The 21329-nt window shown below is 40.5% G+C and overlaps 1 protein-coding gene and 1 pseudogene across 5 annotated transcripts in view; one reads left to right on the forward strand and one right to left on the reverse strand.

The window, feature by feature from the left end:
* Sorcs1 (sortilin related VPS10 domain containing receptor 1) overlaps positions 1-21329 on the reverse strand; it is a 477489-nt gene that overhangs the window by 91330 nt on the left and 364830 nt on the right. For all 5 annotated transcript variants that reach the window (XM_069987934.1, XM_069987933.1, XM_069987931.1 and 2 more), the window contains exons 7-10: positions 17013-17131; positions 14689-14778; positions 8882-9061; positions 687-833 (exon numbers count right to left, since the gene is read on the reverse strand). In XM_069987934.1, coding sequence (XP_069844035.1) covers positions 687-833; positions 8882-9061; positions 14689-14778; positions 17013-17131 — 536 coding nt within the window. The remainder of the gene's footprint in view (positions 1-686; positions 834-8881; positions 9062-14688; positions 14779-17012; positions 17132-21329) is intronic.
* Positions 20551-21020, forward strand: LOC138803860 (elongin-C pseudogene; annotated as a pseudogene).

A 21329-nucleotide genomic window follows, 5' to 3' on the forward strand; every position in this document is an offset into this window, starting at 1 on the left:
GACTGTGTTTCAAGTAAACATTATGTTTAAAAAATGTGATGGGCTGTATTTTACCCATAAGCCACAGTTTTTACCCACCCAAAGTGTTAAAGAATAAAACAAATGAATAGGATATATTATAAACAAAGCAAAAACAGATCTAAATAATTGATTCTTAACTCTTGTTTTAAGTTACTCGTGTATCTCAAAATGTGATAAAACATTCCTTCGGGGGAAAATATGCATGTAATTCCACATCTAGCTCATCACTTCTTCAACTAAACTTATGTAGAAAACAGGATTTTTTTCAGGGGACCCAGCATTCAGGTAGGTGGTGGCTTCATCAGCGATGTATGTTATCATACTCAAGAATGTGTCCCTCAAACTGCCATTTGAGGTCTCCATCATAACTTGATTTGGGCGTAGCTCCATGGGATAGTATGCACCTGGCATACACAAAGCCTTTGGCTTGTTTCCTCATAGCAAAAAATCAAAACAAACAAAAATTTTGGAGGCAGACAAGGATTCTGGAAGTTCTGACTTATCCTAAAAGAGCCCTGTGACCATTTTCTCTACTCTTTGCCTTCACTCTTCTCTGCTTATTTTATTCGTCATTGGAGAGGAAGTCCTAGAGCTATCTTTACTCTCTCGTTGCCATTTCCAGCCCTCCACTATGTGGGCAATTCTGCTCCAACAGCAAGACTCACCAGCAAACAGTGCACTGGGTCCCCCCTTAGATCTGTGTCCGGCGCCTGCAGCAATCGCCAGTCTCTGCCTTTGTTGTACGTGATGAAAGTTTTCACTTGGTTGTCAATCTTCTTGTTAGCCAAGAACATTCCCTTTATCCCTGCTACCTGGGAAAAATTGACATGGCTGAAAAATACATCAATTTGAAAAGCAGGGACATATTTATTTACCTTCAGAAGCTAAACATTTAGGTTGTCAAATTCAACCAGGAACACTTGTCTTGGATAAAAAAAAAAAAAAAAAATAGGGTCAGAATGGATGGGGGAGGCTTAGAGACAACAATTCCGCCACCTGTCAGAAAGAAAGCAATAGCGGGTAGCCCTTGTTTTACTGGGGTCATGATACAAGATGAACAGGGACTCATTATTACCTTAATATGAACCAGCCTTCATTTTACTTGGCAAGTGATCACTAAGTTGAGGCGACTTTTGTTGTACGTTTAACTAGCATCCAGACTTTGAAGATTCTATCTCATTTAATCTTTGTAACATTCCTCCTGTTTAAGAATCACTTATTCTATGTCACACATGAGGAAATATCAGGCACTCATAGATAGTGTCACTTACCCAGGTCACACTGTCCAAGGACACCCACAAATTCTAAGTTCTGAGACTGTAATATGAACTATGGCTTCAGAGCTCCTGCCTCTCATGCTACCTAACTTACTGAGCTATCAATGAAAGTTAAAGGCTTTGATATAATTACTCTTTATCTGTTTGTTAAAGGCCTCTCTGTCATGTCATCCAACATACTAACAGCAGAGACAAAGTCCACTTTAAAGAAGCCATATTTTTCCTAAGTCATCCAACAATCCCGCCTGTGTTCTTACAATACCACTGTGTCTCATCATAAACAGTTTATTTATTTACTTTTAACACTGCAAATACCATTGCTTTCTCACTCTTGTGTGGTAGGAAGTAACAAACGGCACATCATCAAAATCGTGCAACAGTTATCATGAATTGTACGTTACATTTGCAGGTCTTCTAGTGTTTACCAAGCCCTTATTTCCCTTGTGTGAAATGATCACAACCTAGGTAGAGTGGAAGGCAGTGAGGAAAAGGATGGAGATGTGCTATTCAGTAAATGCATCCCATCTATCTAGGCATTAACTCATTTAATGCTCACAAGGAACAGGAGACAGAATTACCATAAGTTATTATGGGCTGGAGGTGTTGCTCAGGTAGTAGAGCACATGCCTAGCAATCACAAGGCCCTGAGTTCAAACTCAATCATGGGTGTGTGTGTGTGTGTGTGTGTGTGTGTGTGTGTGTGTGTGTGTGTGTGTGTGTATACACAAAATATGTATTATTTATGTATGTATCATCAGCCACATTTTGAGGCAAGAAATGAAGATTTAGGTACATAGCCATCTAGAGCACACATGGGAAGTTAAGTAAATAAGCTAACAGCTTTTGAACCCATTTAACTAAACTCAGATCTCTTAATTATAATGTGATAACTAGAAACATAAGGGTCAAACAGTATCTGCCATCTCTTCAGTCCTTGTTAATACCAAGCATTCTGCCTAGTTCTTCACACATATGCCTTCTGATACTTGTCATGAGCCTGAATAACACTTTATCCCATGACTATGGATGGGGGAACTGAGGGGGAAATAAAAATTAATTAAGATCATGAAACATTGGACTCCATACTCAGCTCTGTCTGCTTTCCAAATCCTTTCCTAAGTACAGCTCTGAGTTTGTTGACTCAAAGCCGTCGGGTTTCAATCAGTGGAAGAAGACACATGTCTTGCTCGTGCCTTCCACACGGTCAGACCTCATTAATTTGTCCCTGCTGATCTAGCATCTGGGATAATTTAGAATTGGACTAAATTTGTACTCTTTTAGAACAAGTTTGTTAAACAAATAAATGGTTTAAATGAGTGGCTGAGAGGAATACTTTGAATCCTCAGACAAGCAAGCCACTGTGGGCAATCAGCGGCAGCCAGCACAATTTCTTGCACCTTGTAGATCTTAAACAAACTTGGAAACCATAAACTCCAGGAGTGCCCTACCACCTTGCTACCCTGTGTTAAACTATAACTAATATTTAGTTAGTCACTGTTTCAGTTCCATAAGGTCCACTCACCAGGAAACTTCCTATCAGTTTTGCATAGGTTGAAGAGGCTGTTATGTTCTTAAATACAACCAACATGCCAGTTCTGTAAAAATTAAATGGAGTAAATCAGAATGTTCACAAAGGTCATGCTGGTCTCTTCTGCATACATAACCCCGAAATGAGAAATGACTCTCTCATAACCATTCAAAGTCATGAAGAGTTACAATAATAAGTATAGAAAGAATAAAAATATTACCTAGTCCAACAGCTTTATCCTGTTTCCCTTCCTGCTTCTCTACCTTTCTTTTTTTTGGCAAGAGTGTCAGGGCAGGGTGGTGCATGCTTAGGAGCTGGCTCATTTGTAGAAGTGGTGACTTTATTGGCCCCCGACTGCTTGGCATTATCAAATGCCACTTGAGCAGGGAGCTGTGCTTTGTAATCCATCTTTGGCAGCTTGGCCTTCAGGTTTATCTTGAAGAATAAAAACTTGGCAAAGTAGAGAGAACGTGTGTCAACAGGGAATAGAGCAGGAGAGGGCCTGCTTATTTTCCAAAGGACTCTATTTGAGGTTGTCTCCTTATTGTTTTGCTGCTGTGGCCTGGTGTACAGAGATGGTCACCCCTGCTCTTTGGTTTTTGTGTCTTTGCTATTGCTCTATCTGTGAGCATGATGAATCCACCTTTTATGTTTCTCACTGCTAGCTCTATGCATGAGGGCACTTTGCTCCAAAGCTTTTTTTGTAACTTATTATATTTTCTTTCTTGGAATCTCTATAAAATTTCTATCTAAAGGGTATTGCTGCCCAAAATACAGAAATATGTGAGTGGACATGTCATTTCTCGTGTGTGTGTGTGTGTGTGTGTGTGTGTGTGTGCGTGTGTGTGTGTGTGTGTGTGTGTGTGTGTGTGTGTGCGTGCGCAAGTGGTTGTGAGGATTCGAGTTCCAGTGTGAATGGGGGAACACATTTAGGTTGCCAGATAACTTTTCTCCATATCCATCCCTGTGCATGTTTAAGGAACGGAGCAGGGCTTGGATGGTATGTGTATGAATGGTGGTATGACCCACGGAAGTGATGCCTTCATCTGTTCAGAAACTGTCCAAAGTAGCTGTTTCCATGAAAACAATCCATCCTAATGTTGAGAGTTTATCTCCCTGTTAGGAAAGGCCTATGACATTTTATTCCTGTTAAATTTTGCATAAAGATTTCTGAGGATAAATGTGTTTATAAGCTTCTCCTATGGAGAAATATGATATCAGAAGTCTCAAAAGCATTTAACACTCACTATCACAGATGCCAAGATTGTGTGTGTGTGTGTGTGTGTGTGTGTGTGTGTGTGTGTGTGTGCACGCACACACACTCGCAAACACACATATATATGTTTATGTGTGCTGATACTGAGGCTGGGCACTGTCCCTTCAGTTTATTTATTTATTCTCTCATGACTGGTGCTTTACTTATCTCTAAGTAACCACCGAAAACTCACAGCTACACTTCTGAGTTTTCAGTGGTTACTTAGAGATAAGAATCTCTCAGGCTAGTTTCCAACCAAGATCCTTAGATCTCAGCCTGCTGAGTACCTAGGATTACAGGTGGGAGCCACTGCTACCTGGCAAGAAAAGAATATTTTAAAGACCCTGACTGGGTCTTTGGACTTGGGAATGGAATGTTTTCATTTTCAAAAGTAAAGCTCCCAGCCACCTACTGACAAAGAGCTGGGATTGCCTGTGGAACTGGGGGACCCAGCTGACACGGAAAGGTCTAAATGACCTTTCTTCACTTTTACTTGCTCAAATAACACTTTACTTCTAGGAAGATAATTTACTATTCTGTATCCTGTGGGGAGGGGGACTTTAGGTTGGAGAGTATTTGTCTTTCCTGCTTCTATCCTGGCTTAAAAGAGAAGTCTTTTCTCCAAGAAATCATGGTGTAAGATCCATGAGCATGATGGTTGAGTTCTCTCTTTTAAGAGAGCTTTGTGTCTTTCCTGACACACACCATGCCTCTGTCCTGCAGGCACACTTTGTGGGCATTCTGAACTTCTCAACCAGGTGGCTGCACCCCCAGCAGCTTCCTCCCACTCAGCTGGCATGAACTGTCATAGTCCATTAAGCCACAGTGTTCTTCATCATCATTAATTAATATTCCCATCCCAAAGGAGGAAGGATATTGTCCAAAACTGTCAAACTCCCTTTCATCATTCGCATGGCACGAATACACTAAGAATCACACATTGCAAGCACATTTATCACATCTTTTCTTCTTCGGCCACCACCAGAACCATCGGTTACTGATTCTCTTTTTCTCTTTTTTTAATCCCAAGACCAGTTTGTTCTTCCATTGGTAGGCAAAAAAAATCTAACCCTAACCTGCCCTGCAACGAATTTCATTTCAACAATTTTTACTCGTCCACTGCAAATACTATTCCAGATAATGATCTTTCAGCAGTCATGGCATTTTGTAGATTAGAATTTGAATACACTTAAATTTAGGACTTTAATTTGCTTTGTCTTTAACCGTGGCTGTATTCTTTCAGTCTCTATTTAATGATAAGAAAGTGGTTGTAGTCCCTGTATCTTAGAGTTATAGACTAAATGGGGAAAAAAAGGAAAGTTATTTGCACTGTGCTTTGTGAATAATGGCATCCCAAATATCCTATTCCATTTTTTACTGTATTTGCTCTATGTTCAATATTCCTGGTTCACGTTTCTTGACTCTCAATTCACACTAAGGGACAATTCTGGTATTTCAACAAGGAAACCCTAGGAAACTACTTTTCTCCCCTTGACCCCAATTCTGTGTCCTTTACATTTTCCTGTCTCATCCCCTACAAATACTATGCTCATGCTCCATATGTGGGCAAATAAACGATTAGTTTCAATGGGAATTCTGTTTCTTTTGGCATTCTCCACGGACACCCATCTTTTGGGTTTATTCTCGATGCATATAACCATCCAGTTATTTAAACATTATACAATGTGCCTGTACAAAAATAGCTTAAAGATCATGTGGATCCAGGAATAGCAGGGAGTAACCATGAAAGAGCATATAAACAATGGCGGCCCCTCCTCAGTCACCCAAAATAGGAGCAGACATGCATCCTGAGGGTTTTCTTTTTTATCCCTGTCACCTCCACCTCAGATGTTGCTCATATCTACTCCTGATTAATTCATTTATGGATTTTCTTGCTTTTCATTCATCTCTAAGCTCTCATCATTCATCGCAATTCTACTGGGAAATTCATGCTAGATGGCTTTCAGCTCCCTGCTAGCCAGAACAATCAGATTTAAGGGAACATTTGTGCCAGGCTCTGTGTCTGCCAATATTCTTTCTATCTAGGTAATCAGCAGATACAGCGCTGCTGTTCTGATCACATCCATTTCAATTCAACGTGCTGTGAACTGTCAGGCTAATAAAACAAAGGCATTTCTCTCCCGGCCCCAGGATGCAGAACACCTTTACATAATACGGTCACGCCATTGCTCAAAGTGATGATAAGAAGAGGCAGCAGTTTCCCTACAGACAGTCAACTGCAAGAGAGACACACAGAGGGAATACAGAATTAATAAAGAAATGTTTGCCGTGTCTAGAGGTCACCCTGCCTCCTCTTCTCTTCCCACACCTGATACCTATGTCTGAATCCAGAAAACTATTTGCGAAAAGCAGTTATCATCCCCATCATCAAAGGACCAACTGATATGGTTTGTACTTCTGTTGGAAAAAAAAATGTATTCCAAGACTCTATTCTAGCTGGGTGCCAAAGATGGCTCACATCTATCGTCATAGCTACTCAGGAGGCTGAGATCTGAGGATTGCAGTTCAAAGCCAGCCCTGGCAGGAAAGTCTAGGAGACTTTTATCTCCACTTAAGCACAAAAAAAGCCAGAAGTAGAGCGGTGTCTGGAGTGGTAGATTGATAGTTGCTGTGACTTCATGGCACCTGGGCATTTGGACAAGATACTTAGATTGTAAGTGTGGGATCAAGTGAAGAGAAGGTAAGGTACTTGGATAAAATATACTTCTAATTTCAATGTTAATTTACTGATGAGGAGAGAAATGTGGCAAGTTCCACTTGTTTACAAGAAAGCAACTAGTTAGTGTTAAAGATGCTTAGGTGGCCATGATAATTTGCTACTAGGAGTTGAAGGAGAAATTTTAAATTATTGAAATATGTTGAAAATTTAAACAATGTAAGTAGATTTTTTTAAATTCCTGTGAGTCGATTTAAAGGAGATATTCTAAGAGTAGAATATTGTATATCTGTTTAGGCACACTTAAATTATTGATCATTACTGTATTTCAGACATTTTAGTTAGTACTTCACAAGATTAATTCACCCCATCATCAGTGAAATCCAGTATTAACCTCAGTATTTGAATCAGGGAAATTATGGGACAGACGGCATGAATTTTTCTGAAAAAAATACATACAAGCAGCATAGGAAAGATTTAAATCCAGGCAGATTGAATCCTAAAACTATGACATGTATCAAATTGAACCCCCAAATTAGAAATTGAACAGTATAAGTAGATGTTTTCTAGACTACATGATTAGTTTGAGGCTGATATGTTTGATACCAATTTTAGCTGAACCATGGGAAGACTAGAAAAAGAAGAATAGAAAAAATGGGAAAATATGGAAAGACTTGCATTTCCTTTTTCTAAATATATGCACACAATCTAAGTCCACGCTAGTCTTTCAAAAGTCCATTACAAATATTTTGATTCTAGATTGGACCTACACTTTCCTGACCTGTATTTATATACAGAGTGAAGTTTTGAAAAATAGCCTGCTTATGAGCTGAAGAACAAGGAAAACAGAAAACACTAAGAGGAATTGTGATGCTAAGCTTGATTTTCGGAAATGAAATTGGTTTCTTTCATATGGACATAACTTCCTTGCTTCTTCTTATACAAACAACCACTTGACTTCTTAAACCTAATCCTCGGCTAAATGGTAGTGTCATAATAACTACACATCTTTGAATCCTTTTAGCTTATTTTTAGATAGAACATAGGTATATGATTGTGCTGTTCAGATCCTGAATATGTTTTTAAATGGCTCATTACAACCCATTATAAATCTTTCATAGCCCATAAAAAGAATGACAAATGGCTAAATTTCAGTCCCCCAAAGTAGCTTTTTTTTTTTCTACCTAATTGTGCTTTAAGAAATCAACTAAAGCTCTGGTGCTTGTCATGAAAGCTGACTATTCTAACAAATACAATTTTATTTTAAATGAAATGCTTTGAGGCCAGGCGCTGGCAGCTTATGCCTATAAGGCTATGTAATCCTAGCTAATCAGGAGGCTGAGATCTGAGGATCGAGGTTTGAAGCCAGCCTGGGCAGAAAAGCCCATGAGGCTCTTATAGTTCTGTGAGACTCTTATCTCCAATTAACTATTCAGAAAAATAGGGAGTGGCACTGTGGCTCAAGTGGTAGATCACTAGCCTTGAGCACTAAGAGGCTCAGGAACAGTGCCTAGGACCTGAGTTTAAGCCCCAAGACCAGAAAAAAAAAAAGATATATCAAAGAGAGGGAGAGAAAGAGAAACAAAAGCTATACAGTTGTCTCAGGGGAGTTATGTTACCCCTTTTGGTTTTGCGATTGTTTGCTAACTCCCATTTTTCCCCAGGGTTAGGAAAAAGAACCTATTAAGCTTATCTCATTCCCAGGTCCAGGGACAGGGGAGATTATTGAATTAAGAAGTCTTTCATACTAAGAAGTACTGTGATGGCCTGCCAGATGTCCCCATTCCTCCACTCTTCCTCAGACAGAGATAAGAGAATGCTGCCCACCACCCCACTGTGTCCCATGCTGTCTGTCCTTCAAAACAGCTTGTAAGCAGCATGTGCGGAACATTCCAAGTCTTCTAGAACTTCATATCTTGAAGACGTTGTCCAGAAAAAGAGTTCTATAGATTGCAAATTAGTTACAGAAAAGCAAAACCAAACCATCCGTAAGCACTTCATTCCCCGAGTGTACTGAGCTACATGCAATGTAGATCCAATATTACGAGATGGCAGTCAGCTCACCAGTCAGGCCAGGAACCACACACACAAGTGTCCAGAATCACATCTGCCCAGTGACATACCTCATAGAGGTCAACCATGACATTGCCCTCAGGGCCTCTGCTGCTCTGGACATTCTCCAAGGCCAGGGTGAAGTAGACACCACGCGTGTCGGAGATGTAGAGATTATAGGTGTCATTTTGGTTCCATTCTTGGACGGCAGCAAACACTTGGTTCTCATCGGTGCTGATGACATGCATGTCCTGCAGAGAAACACAGGAAGTAAAGAGGGAAGAGATGCTCCATATGTTAACCCGGCTTGTACCTAAAACCCGGTGGAATGTAATAGACAGAGATACTTTGATGGAAGGCAAGGAATTTCCTTTTGTATGGATAAGAAGTAATCATTAGCTAAATATTGATCATGTATTTTCTTTGACACATGGAGGGTCAGACAATAGGGTCATGAGAAAATAGGACAGAGAGACCCTTAGCTCAGCTATAATTTTACTGTTTTGTTAGCTAATTTGAACAGTACTTTCTTAAATAGATATGACTTTAGAGAACCAATCATACTGATGCATTTTCAAGTCCGAACACAGTTCTTGCTCAGAAGGCTTTCTAGATGGGGAAAACATAAGGATAATCTGAAGACAGAAAGGAAACAGATAAGCCTTGAAATCTCTTTCCATGATGTCTGGGCAAGTAGCATGGATATTGCCTGAAAACCAGGTAGGCATATAAAACCTCAGGCCCCACTTCCTGAATAAAAGTACTCACTGCCTGTACAGTTCAGTTTGGAAAGCATTGCCCAAAGGTTCAGCAGCTTCTGAGGTGTCTGCAGAAGCAAAGTGATGCCCAGAGAACTCACTACCATAATGACTTAACGGCTCATCAACAGTGCTGACTTTGAGAAGCTTTGCATGAACTCTTAAATAAAAGAGGGGGAAAACTAGTCTTCAAATGAATGTTTCCAGTGGTCTTGGGAGACAGAAACAAAATGAGGGGAACATGGAGGTAGTGTGTGCTCCTCTTGAGATGAGAATTCTCAATCCTTTCTTCCTTATTCAGAACTCTATAGTAGTAGAGGTTAACCCAGACCTCACACTGGCTGTCTCTGACTAAGGCTTGCTCTCTTGTTTAGGGATGGCTGTTCAAAGGTTTTCAGTTGTCTTTTGTTCTTTGGCCCAAGCAGTGTATAACACAACTTCCAAAGAAGAAATAAGACAAAGCAAAACAAAAAAAGAAGACTCCCTCTCCAATACAGAGTCAAAATGTGGAAAGATTCTTGGCTATCATGTAGCTGACTCTGCAGATCCTCACTGATAGACCAGGCTCTCACCTTGACCGGTTTCAGGAGCGTCAAAAATCTGCCTTGACCACTCCAGCATTGAAAATTGTCCCAAACTTCTAATCTAAATTTTTCATTGTACCTTCAGTTCAGATATTAGTTTAGTTACTTATTCATGAGAGGGGAGTTCTGTCTGTGCTTAGAATTTCTACCTGGTGGCCCTCCTCACTATAAAGTAGTAAATAGAAAAGCAAGTGTTTTGATCTAGGTCACTCGGAGATATAGTCACATAATGATAACAATATATCTCTCCATATGGATGGGAAAGTGAACAACTCTCCTGTTCTCATTCTATAGTGTGCTTACATTAAATGGATTTTGGATCTTTTTAATGATGTTGGTAGTACATATTTTAATCAAAGTACTCAATTCATATTCAAATATCACCTTTTTTTCCCCTGCTCACTTAATTCTACTTCTATAGGCTCCTGTCTATAATCCTAGAGAGTCGGGAGGCTGACATCTGAGGATTGTGATTCAAAGCCAGCCTGGGCAGGAAAGTCCATGAGACTCTTACCTCCAATAAACTACTCAGAAAAAGCTGGAAGTGGTGCTGTGTCTTAAAGAGCTAGAGTGCTAGCCTTGAGTGAAAAAGCCCAGGCCTTGAGTTCAAGATCCGTGACTGACCAAAAAAAAAGGAGAGTGTGCTCTTTCTCTTTTACTGACTTACACATTTGTAGACTAAGATGGGATCTTGCTGATGTTTTGTTTGAAATGCGGTTTTCATATATAGGTCATGCTGGCCACCAATTGTGATATTCCTACCTCTATCTGAGTGCTGAGATTACCGTTGTGTGCCACCACACCTGGGGATGAAATGTTGAATTAATGCTGAATTAAAGGGCGTTAGTTTTCCAAGAGGTTATTAAAATATCTCCCATATAGCCATGAGCCTATTAAGTCTACAGAGAAAGAATGCATAATGGAATTCATTTCTGTTTTAAACTTATTTGATCACAAGACTAAATTTTTACAGAGCATCACTTAAGACCTTTTATTCTGTGTTACACATCTGACCAAGTATTATTTTGCATAAGCTCCTATTCAGAAGACTATGAGGATAAGGTAAATTGATCAATCACTGACTCAAGGTTTCAAAGCAAGTTTAGTGACAGATGAAGGTCCAAATCTGAATCGCCTTTCTCAAATTAAGGCAGCATCATACCACCTGCATTCTGCGGCACATCTATCTTCCACCTTGGAGACAACTAGATCTATACTAATAATAATATTACCTTGCTTTTATAGAGTATCTGTCCTCCAAAATGCTCCAAGCACTTTCATATGGATTGCCTCATTTATCTCACTTGAGCAGCTCAGAATGAGACCCGAGTAAGTGACGAGAAAGGAAACTGCCACTCTCCTTCTGTCTAGCAGGGTTTGGGAAACATCTGGGCATGCACATTGTTCAAAATCATTTGATACATGATGGAATAGATGCTGAGGTGTTCATCAGCTTCCCATGGATCATCTGTCTGTATTGATAATTTTGCATGGCCCATGAGTGATGATGTGACTATCCAGAGGTCCCTGAGCAGAGAGGAAAATGAAAGAAAAAAAAGGTTCCCTACTCCTAGTCGAGGGTTGAATGTGTTAGCAGCAGTATTAAAATTCAGCCCTCTCCCTGCTTGGCATTTGCTTTATTATTATATTAGTAATTCGTTTTTAACACAGATCTGGAAAGTCAAGTCTTTCAAGAATTGACCCAATGACAGCTGACGATTAGAGAAAATGAACATGAAAGTGCTGGTTGGTCTCCATGCCTTCATTCAGCACATTGTTCATTCAGCCTCGTTCTTTTCCAGGGGCAGCACGGAGGCTGGGATAGAAGGCGATGGAAGGAATGCACACACTTTTTCAGCGGCTCACTCCGCCCCTCGGGGGCTTTTCTTTGAAGGTGTAATGGGACTCTAATGAGGCATCTCGTTGCTTTATATAATACACACCCACCTAGACCAAATAATTTACTCATTTGCCATGCTAGTTCCCATTTTTGTGGTAACAAGCTAGATTAATCACTGCATTCATTCTGCTTTCAGAGCTCAAATGAGGCTGAGTCAGGGAACATGCTCTCTGGGGAACAGAAGGAGGAGGGATAGGAAGCAGATTCAGGTTCAAAGTAGAACTTTGCCTTCCAGATTGGCTAGATGCTACAGGGGACAGCTGTCAGCAACAATCTTTGAGATGCCCATGGACAAGAAAAGCAAAGTGCCCATCTCCCAAGTCTCCAGTACACAGCCACAAGAATTGCTCTGATTTTAAACTACTATATACCATACTTCTTCGCCCAAGGAGGAGTCTTCTCTCCATGTTTTTGGATCCAACATACAATATACAATAGTTTTACCATGGAGAAGATGGTGGTACTATGTTGTTGTTGTTTTTTTTTTTTAGTTTAAAAAACTTATTCGTAAGCTGGGTGCCAGTGGCTCACACCTGTAATCCAAGCTACTCAGGAGGCTGAGATCTGAGGATGGCATTTCAAAGCTGACCCAGGCAGGAAAGTCCGTGAGAATCTCACTCCAATAAACCACTCAGAAAACTAGAAATGGCACTGTGGCTCAAGTGGTAGAGCACTTGCCTTTAGCTGAAGAGCTGAGGGACAACACCCCAGCTAAGAGTTCAAACCCCATGACTGACAAAAAAAATATTCTTTTGGGTTTTCTTTTCTAAGATATATTTATATTGTAAAGATACTGTACAGAGGGGTTATAGTTACATGAGTAATGAGTACATTTCCTATCCAGCATTGTTACCCTCTCCTTTGTTTTTCCCCTACCATCCCTTCCCTCCCCACCTCCCCACCTCTTCTCTCTCCTCCAAGTTGTAAAGTTCATTTTCAACATAGTGTCTATGTTTTAACAATAGTAGTTATGACTTTATTTTTATAGGAATAGAAGTATATAGATAGACAGATAGATAAATAGACAGACAGACAGACACAAACATGGCCATAGATGTCAGAAGTGGTACCGTTGGTTTGGGTGAAGATTTCTATTTAAAGAACATGTGATCATGCTAGGCATGATCATAAGATAAGTAAAATCTGCTATTTCAGGACTTAGTTTCTTACTCTTGACCTAGACAATCTCGTGGCATTGAGTACAATTCTTGATTTTAAATGTACATTTTGTGAGTCAAATGCTTCTTTTTTTTCTCAAAAGAAATGACTCAGGGTACGAGGCAGCTCTGTTTTACTTACAAGGTAATGCATTGATCTCCCTCAGGAGAGAATCCTAGGAGATAATCATGGGATATTTTATTTAAAAAAATAATTAGTTTTCCTCTTGCATATGAGGTGCATCTAATTTTCATCCAAGGTAAAATATCACTGTTGGTAATTCTTACCTTACTAAGGAAAAGAAAAAAAAACAATTATGCAAATCAAGAGCAAGAACTTAAATGTACAAACTCTCACAGACCTGATTCTGGGTAATTACCATAGCTGCTAATCTTTCAAAAGCTGAAAACAATAACTGTTAGCATGGATAGAGTGGATTTGAGTTAATAGGGTGTTCCAATGTGTGACATTACCTCTATTGGGCTATGATCTATAGACACTCATCCTTCACTGATAAGGTATGGGGTAGAGTGTTGGTCCAATCAGGGATTTCTGCTTGGATAAACTGGAGACATTTTGTATTATCATTTCTCCTGGAGAGCATTCCTGCTGTATACTTATGCTATGCCTGTAATATAATCTCCTGAGGATCTATATAGCTGGTGTTAGTCCAAGATGGCTTACTACAATGGCAACTGTAAAAACACAAGAGAAAGAGACAAGAACACTCTTGTCTTCACCTCTTGCACATACATCTCTCTTGTTCTGAAATTAAGCCAGAAGTGATTAATAAAAGCTGGCCACAGAAATGTCCAGGGATGCACATGGTTATTGTCAGACTGAAGTCCTCCACTAGGTGGAGCTCCATATTAACAGAGTGTTTCACTGTTCCAGGCAAGACAGCCTGGGGATGGTGTCAGCCACCGACAGTCTTTAACTGTTGTTAAAGTTCTGCAGGTCTGTGCCTCAGAACTCCAAGCACAGTCTCCTGAGTCTCTCACTGAGAAAGAAAGCAGAAGTTCCTGCCATGTGGCTGTAACCCCTAGCAGGAAACAATTAACAACAACCACATGATGCGGCCCACCTGTTGACTGTATACCAGGTGGCCAACATGTTTATTTCTGCCTCGATAGAAATGCTTTGAAAAGAAATTCTTTGAAAATGCTTAATATCGGAAAGCAAGTTTTCAATACTGCATATTGAAAAGCAAAACACACTGCTTACTCATCCAGTCAGGTGCTACAGCTCCTACTTCAAAGACCAAGGGAGAGGAGAATGTGAGAGACTAAACGGCAGAGAGAAAGAGAGCAGAGAAACTGACACAAACAGTAAAAGAAAGGAAGCCACAACACAGGAAACAGATGAGCAGCCATGAGAGATGATTCTGGAAAACCAACGAGGTGGAAGCTGGGTGGAGGCAGGGCTATGTGGACACTGGAGGCAAGAAGTAAAAGGAAAAAGAACAACTCAGGCCATACCTTGGGCAACGCGTATTTGGGAAGCTTCATTTGGGTGAATGCATTCCTTCGGTAGGACACATAATAATGTGGTCTTCCTCCCGAGGTCAGCTGGATCAGAAAAACAAGGTTGTGAGGAGACCTGTTAAATGACTACAGGTCACAGAACAGATGCCTGAATACAAGAGACCAATCACCATACAGCAGCACGAATGCCCAGGGTGACAACAGGGAAGAAACTGGCATTTAGCTCTGAAACCACATACACACTGTACATACGCGGCCAGAGGCTGACACTGCACCAAGTGGACACTAGTACGATTCCTTAATTTGCATTGTGGTTCAGTTTTCCCCAGAGCTGTGTGTTTCCCCCAGTGAGAGACAGAAGCCTTGAAATCCATGGTCTCACAGTCCCTTAGCAGCTCTGCTCTCCAGCTCCAACTCCCTAAACAAACAGGTTCTCAGGCTGTATTAGAAGGAAACGGTTCGTGCCACACGAAAAGGGGAACTGAATTCCCATGTGATGGTGTCAAGTCCATGGCTGTGAGCATGTATCCTTGGTGCTGGGAAAGCCACGGCAGGATTGTGGCCTAAACGTATTCCAAGTTTGGATCTTTCAGGTGTAAAGACTGGGCCAGATTTGTACCAGAGAGACAGGTGGAAGGATCCTAGTGGGTTAAGGAAAAGGAGAGAGGGTGCTTCCCACCTGGGTATAAGCACTATGCTGGGAGCAATGTGGAATGTGCCCCTGCCAATCCCTTCCTTGGCATTCAGTCTTTAAACCTGCGTGAAGAACTTGAGTTTGAATGCCGCCAACTGGAGTTTGTGTTCTCAGAATGTCAAGTGTTTGGGATGAAAGTACTTCAGACACTTGGGGTTGTGACTGGCACGTGGCCATCTCCACTGCTATAAAGTTCATAGGAGGCGAGGGGGATGCGATGGAGCTCATAGTGGTGTAGAGAAAATGGGTGAAGTGCTTCATGCAGAATCTGCAAATGGGGGGGGGTTAAACTGTTGATAGAAACCCAAAAGTTTCTACTATCAGTTTCTCTCTCTCCAGGGTCCTGGAAGCAGAGTTGATAGAGAAATGAATTGCACAGCACCTGTATGTGTAAGCCATTTTAATGTCTATTGAAATTATCAAAGTATCTATTACTTATGTCTTTGAAGAAGAGGGAAAGGGTGTCTGCAAAGTCATTTGTAAACCATCTTAAAAACAGGGTAATGTTGTTGTGGTGGGCATTTAAACATATTGCTTGTGGAAAGCCTAGAATGAGATCTTTGAAATCAAAATTATTTTGTTCAAATCAAAACATTAATGTCTACAATGTGCCTAGAATGTGTCTCGACTCTAGCAAGATGGAAGGATCACTTTGCAAATTGTGCTGCAATTTAAATGTATATGTGTGTATAAATACACATACCTAGTTCAGCTATTGAGCAATTCTGGCTCTGTCGTTTGTAACATGAAAAGCAATGACAAAACTTGTAAATGCATTGTCCACATCAGCCTAAAATCTTTTCACAGGTGCTGAAAAGAAAGCAATGGGACTCCCTGTCTCTTCTAACGACACATGAAATCTCAGCTTCTCAAAGCGTTTCTTGCTCTCTTAGGAGGGGACAAGCCTGGTGGAATACAGCTGAAAGTCTCTCTTTCTTTCAAACACAGTCAGCACCTAACAATAACAGCTGATTACTCTTACTCCAGCTTCCATCTTCTCTCCACCTCCAGCCAGTACACTGTACAGTGGCTCTTTATATCCTTTATTCTGCTTTGCAGGTAGCTCTGGGGAGAGGAAAGATTAACTGGCCACATTCCTGATAAGAAGAGACTGACATATCTGCTCAGTCCCTTTGAGGACTAGGAGCTTCTTTGCCAAGTAGATCTTTGGAAAACAGATGAAGGGGACAAATAAAACTGTGCATCATCCTCTAGATAATCTTCCTGCTCTAAACAGCACCTTTGTGACTTGTTGATAAGGTATTGCAGATATTGCAGAAGGATCTAATTAATATTCTGTGAGTACACAAGCATATACACTCAGTAATAGATCTCTGTCGATCTTCCTTCTTTACCTCCCTCCCTCCCTCCCTCCCTCCCTCCCTCCCTTCCTTCGTTCCTTCCTTCGTTCCTTCCTTCGTTCCTTCATTCCTTCCTTCCTTCCCTCCCTCCTTCCCTCCCTCCTTCCTTCCCTCCTTCCTTCCCTCCCCCTCTTGTTTATTTCTTCCTTCTTCCTTCCTTCTTTCTATTCTTAAGTGGACGCAAACAGAAAAAGGCTGCAGAAGGAAAAGAAACAAGAAACAGAAGTGCTTGTGAGACATTCAGTAAAGTAGATCTCTCATACCTGGACAAATACGTAATCATCTTGGACAATCAGAGAGTCCGGGTCAATGTAGCCTGGAAAAGGTTTATTCTTGTTGGCATCTGTGCAATTCTGCATTCGACATGTTAAGTATTGTGAATCTAAAAAGAACAAAGGAGGATGGGGAGAAAAATATACAGTGGTTTAGAGTCTCAGGAGATATTCTATATTTCCCTTGCTGCCTCCAAAACTTACACAAGCCTCACAATCTTTAGGTACATCATTTTAATATTATTACTATTATTATTATTATTATTCCCTTACTTCCAACTCTCCTTCTGTTGTAAACAGAAGTGCTTACCATTCTGGTGAATAAACTTTTGTTCTCTAGATTTTTCTCTCCCAAATGATACACCTTCAGAACTTGCAAGGATACTTGTGACTTCATGATACATTTTTCATTTTAGACAAATTCACCCCACATTTTGATCTTTAAATGCATGCATGTACTATTAAAACTTTTAGGCTGCTATTATGCACAGTAATTATTAAGATAATGGTGTTTCTTCTACTATGATTTAGAACTGGATCAGAATTGAGACATTCTTGAGCCTAAAGCTTTGTTTTCAATAGATACAAGTAACAGTAACTCTTACACCCATTCAGTCTCCATTGCTGGAGATACTGAATGTGTGCTTTAGTAATCAGATCATGGACATCCTACCTAAAATGATTTTCACCTCATTACATGAATTCAAAACCTTCCACTGTCTACCACTCCATCCTCCCTCCCAGGATCATCTCCTTAATTCTTGTGATTACTCTCATCTGGTTTATTTTATGTTCAGGAACTTGGCTAAACTTTTCATTGTATTTGAGACTTTCAATTCACTTTCTCTTCACTACAATGGCTCTTCCCAGACTGTTACTATAGAAGTTCTCAATTTCAGATCACTGTAATTTCTGAGGATCATCCAGAATTATTCTCCAGCACACATTATCCTGCTCATTCCAACCAGAGGGGTCAGCTCAACATGACAATGCCATGGTAGTTATTTATTTCTGTCACCTGGAAAATGAGAATATAAACCCTGTGGTCTTCAGGAAAATAGACTCCTGTAGTTCTATATTTTTGGTCTCCTCTCTCTCTCTCCCTCTCTCCCTCTCTCTCTCTCTCTCTCTCTCTCTCTCTCTCTCTCTCTCTCTCTCTCTCTCTCTCTCTCTCTCTCTCTCTCTCTCTCTCATTCTCTGATGTACTTTGTCTAGTTTTTAATATCTATCCTAGCACATAGTAGACAGCGAATAAAATTCTACTGGACCATGTATGCTTATTCGAATATACATTTGTAAATTAAGCAATTAAGCTGCTTTACCTGTATAGGATGAGGTACAGTAAGAGATCAGAAACATGAAATGAAGAGCTCAGCAGGGGATACCCCCACTCCCACAAAGTGTGAATGGGCAGCAATGTGCCAGGAAGGATTTAGAATTGATTGGTGATTTCTCTTAAGGTAATTAACATGTCCGCACTTTCAGGGAGTATGTGTACATGAGACATTGTGTAGGTCTGTGTGCATCCAAAAATGTTCTGGGATGCAGCAAGCACCCTTCCTATCAATGACTGACTAATGCAGCTGCTAGCAAACTCAGGACCACGACGGAAACATTCTACTCATAACAGTCATTCACGCTGCAGCCTTCTCTGGGCATACAGAACTACACTACTTTTGCCATCCAATCTAAATAAACTACCTTCACAATGGAACTGCTGACAAGTCCTCTACTCATCCTTTCCCATCTCATTCTCCAGAATTCCTGTAGTTCCATTTTAGAGCATAACTCAAGGCCGCTTTTCTTAAAAAATAATTTCTGGGACTCATTTCCTCCCAGAGTGGTCATCTCTGTGGGACAGAAACTCCTTACCTCACAATTTCACACTCCACTAGACCATTGCACAGTGTTCTGAGTGACTTCATTGATTCCAAGGGTAGCTTGGGGACATAGAAACCATGAAGATTTGTGACCATGAGCCTGGTCTTAAGTTGGGGAACAGTCACTTACTAGCTGCATTGTTTAGAGGAAGTAACTTCATCCTCTGGAATCTTGCTTCTTTCTTTCTCTTCCTTCCTTCCTTCATTCTTTCCTTCCTTCTTTCTCTTTCTTTCTTTTCTTTCTCTCTCCCTTCCCTCCCTCCCTCCCTTTCTCTCTCTCTTCTTTCTTTCTTTCTTTCTCTTCTTTCTCTCTCCCTTCCCTCCCTCCCTCCTTCCCTTTCTCTCTCTCTTTCTTTCTTTCATTGTTTTCTTTCTCTCTCCCTTCCTTCCCTCCCTTCTTCCTTCCCTTTCTCTTTCTTTTCTTTCTCTCTCCCTTCCTTCCCTCCCTCTCTCCTTCCCTCCCTCTCTCCTTCCCTTTCTCTCTCTCTTTCTTTCTCTTTCTCTCTCTCTCTCTTTCTTTCTTTCTTTCTTTCTTTCTTTCTTTCTTTCTTTCTTTCTTTCTTTCTTTCTTTCTTTCTTTCTCTTTCTTTCCTTCCTCCCCTGTTTCTCTCCCTCCCCCCCTCTCTCCCTCTCTCTCTCCCCTCCTCCTCCCACCCTCTGTCTTTCCCAGTCCTGGTGCTTGAACTCAGGGCCTGGGCACTGTCCCTGAGTTTCTTGTGCTCAAGGCTAGCACTCTACAACTTGAGCCATAGTGCCACATCCAGCCTTGTCTGTTTATGTGGTACTAAAGAATTGAACCCAGGGTTTCATGCATGCTAGGCAAGCACTCTACCACTAAGCCAGATTCTCATCCCAATCTTGATTCTTTCAACTGCTAAAACAGAGATACCACTATCATAAAGCAGTCTGGCCAGTAGACAGAACTAACTGAAATAATATATAGACAAAATATTCAAAATAGAATTTGTTCAATGCAGTTGTTATTATGAATGAGCATATTCTTCTTTTTTCTTTTTGCTATCCTTCACAATGATGAGATAATTCGGAGGCACATCCTAGGCCCCTTAGTAAGACTGGCTACACTAAACTGATTTTGAGTGCTCTGTTATGTATTCTTCCATTAGGTATTTCAAGGGACCTGCTTAATATAGAATCATCTCTGTCCATTTCTGAACAGGCCAATTTTGGAGCTTTTAATGAATGAACACGCTTACATATTAAGACCGTTGGGTTGAAATCAGCTCAAGCTTCCTAGACCCCATGACACTGGTTTGGTTTAGAAGAAAGGCTTCAAACCCAGACCCTGGTAAATGAGAAGCAAGGAGAGGTACAGGCAAAGATCATCTCCTTCCTCTGTGAAGCACTGAGTCTCAATACAATGCCTGAAATTGCTTGACACACTTCTTGTTATATGATACAGCCAGGCTTAGAGTCAAGCTCATAGAATGTGTGAGAAAAAGATGTAAGGGAAACTAATAAAATCAGTGAGCTTTTTGAAAAATTTAATTTAGTTTTGTTGTCAAGGTGATGTACAGAAGAGTTACAGTTGCATAAGTAAGGTAATAAGTACATTTCTTGTCATTTTTACCCTCTCCCTCATTTTTCTCCCACTATCCCTCTCCCTCAAATCACCCCCACAGGAAGGGGAAGACTGCTGCGGTGGCTACATTTGCGGTGGGATTCGCAAGAAACTACTAAAGTTCCTGTGGAACCAAAGTAAAATTGTATAAGAACATAATGGATGGAGAGGAGAAGACCTATGGTGGCTGTGAAGGCCCTGATGCCATGTATGTCAAGTTAATATCTCCTGATGGTCACGAATTCATTGTAAAAAGAAAGCATGCACTAACATCAGGAACAATAAAAGCCAGGTTGAGTGGCCCGGGTCAGTTTGCTGAGAATGAAACCAATGAGGTCAATTTGAGAGAGATACCTTCACATGTGCTATCAAAAGTATGCATGTATTTTACCTACAAGGTTCGCTACACTAACAGCTCCCCCGAGATTCCTGAATTCCCAATTGCACCTGAAATTGCACTGGAACTGCTGATGGCTGCGAACTTCCTAGATTGTTAAATAAAATAAATTATAATAAACTGTTAATTTTTTCAGTATTTAATGCCTGTAGTGCAGTTAGTAATTTTTTCACTTAGCATGATGCCTGTATGCAATTGAACTATAAAGTTAATTGCAAAGAAAATTATCTTCTGTTCTTTTGCATAGCAATCAGAGCTGAAATTTGTTTGCTATATTGACAAGTTAAGGACGTTTTCACAAACTAAGAAATAAACAAATAATGACAATTCATAGGTCGTTTTGTTTATCCTTTGGATGTGACTTTTAAAATAGAACAATCATATAAATACTGAAATGTAGGCATAAATGAACATGTCCTACAGATAAATAATGGGGCTAAGTATTTTTATGT

This window comes from Dipodomys merriami, unplaced genomic scaffold (assembly GCF_024711535.1).
Source record: "Dipodomys merriami isolate MVZ:Mamm:240054 unplaced genomic scaffold, mDipMer1.0.p SCAF_35, whole genome shotgun sequence".
In the NCBI taxonomy this organism is placed as follows: Eukaryota; Metazoa; Chordata; class Mammalia; order Rodentia; family Heteromyidae; genus Dipodomys; species Dipodomys merriami.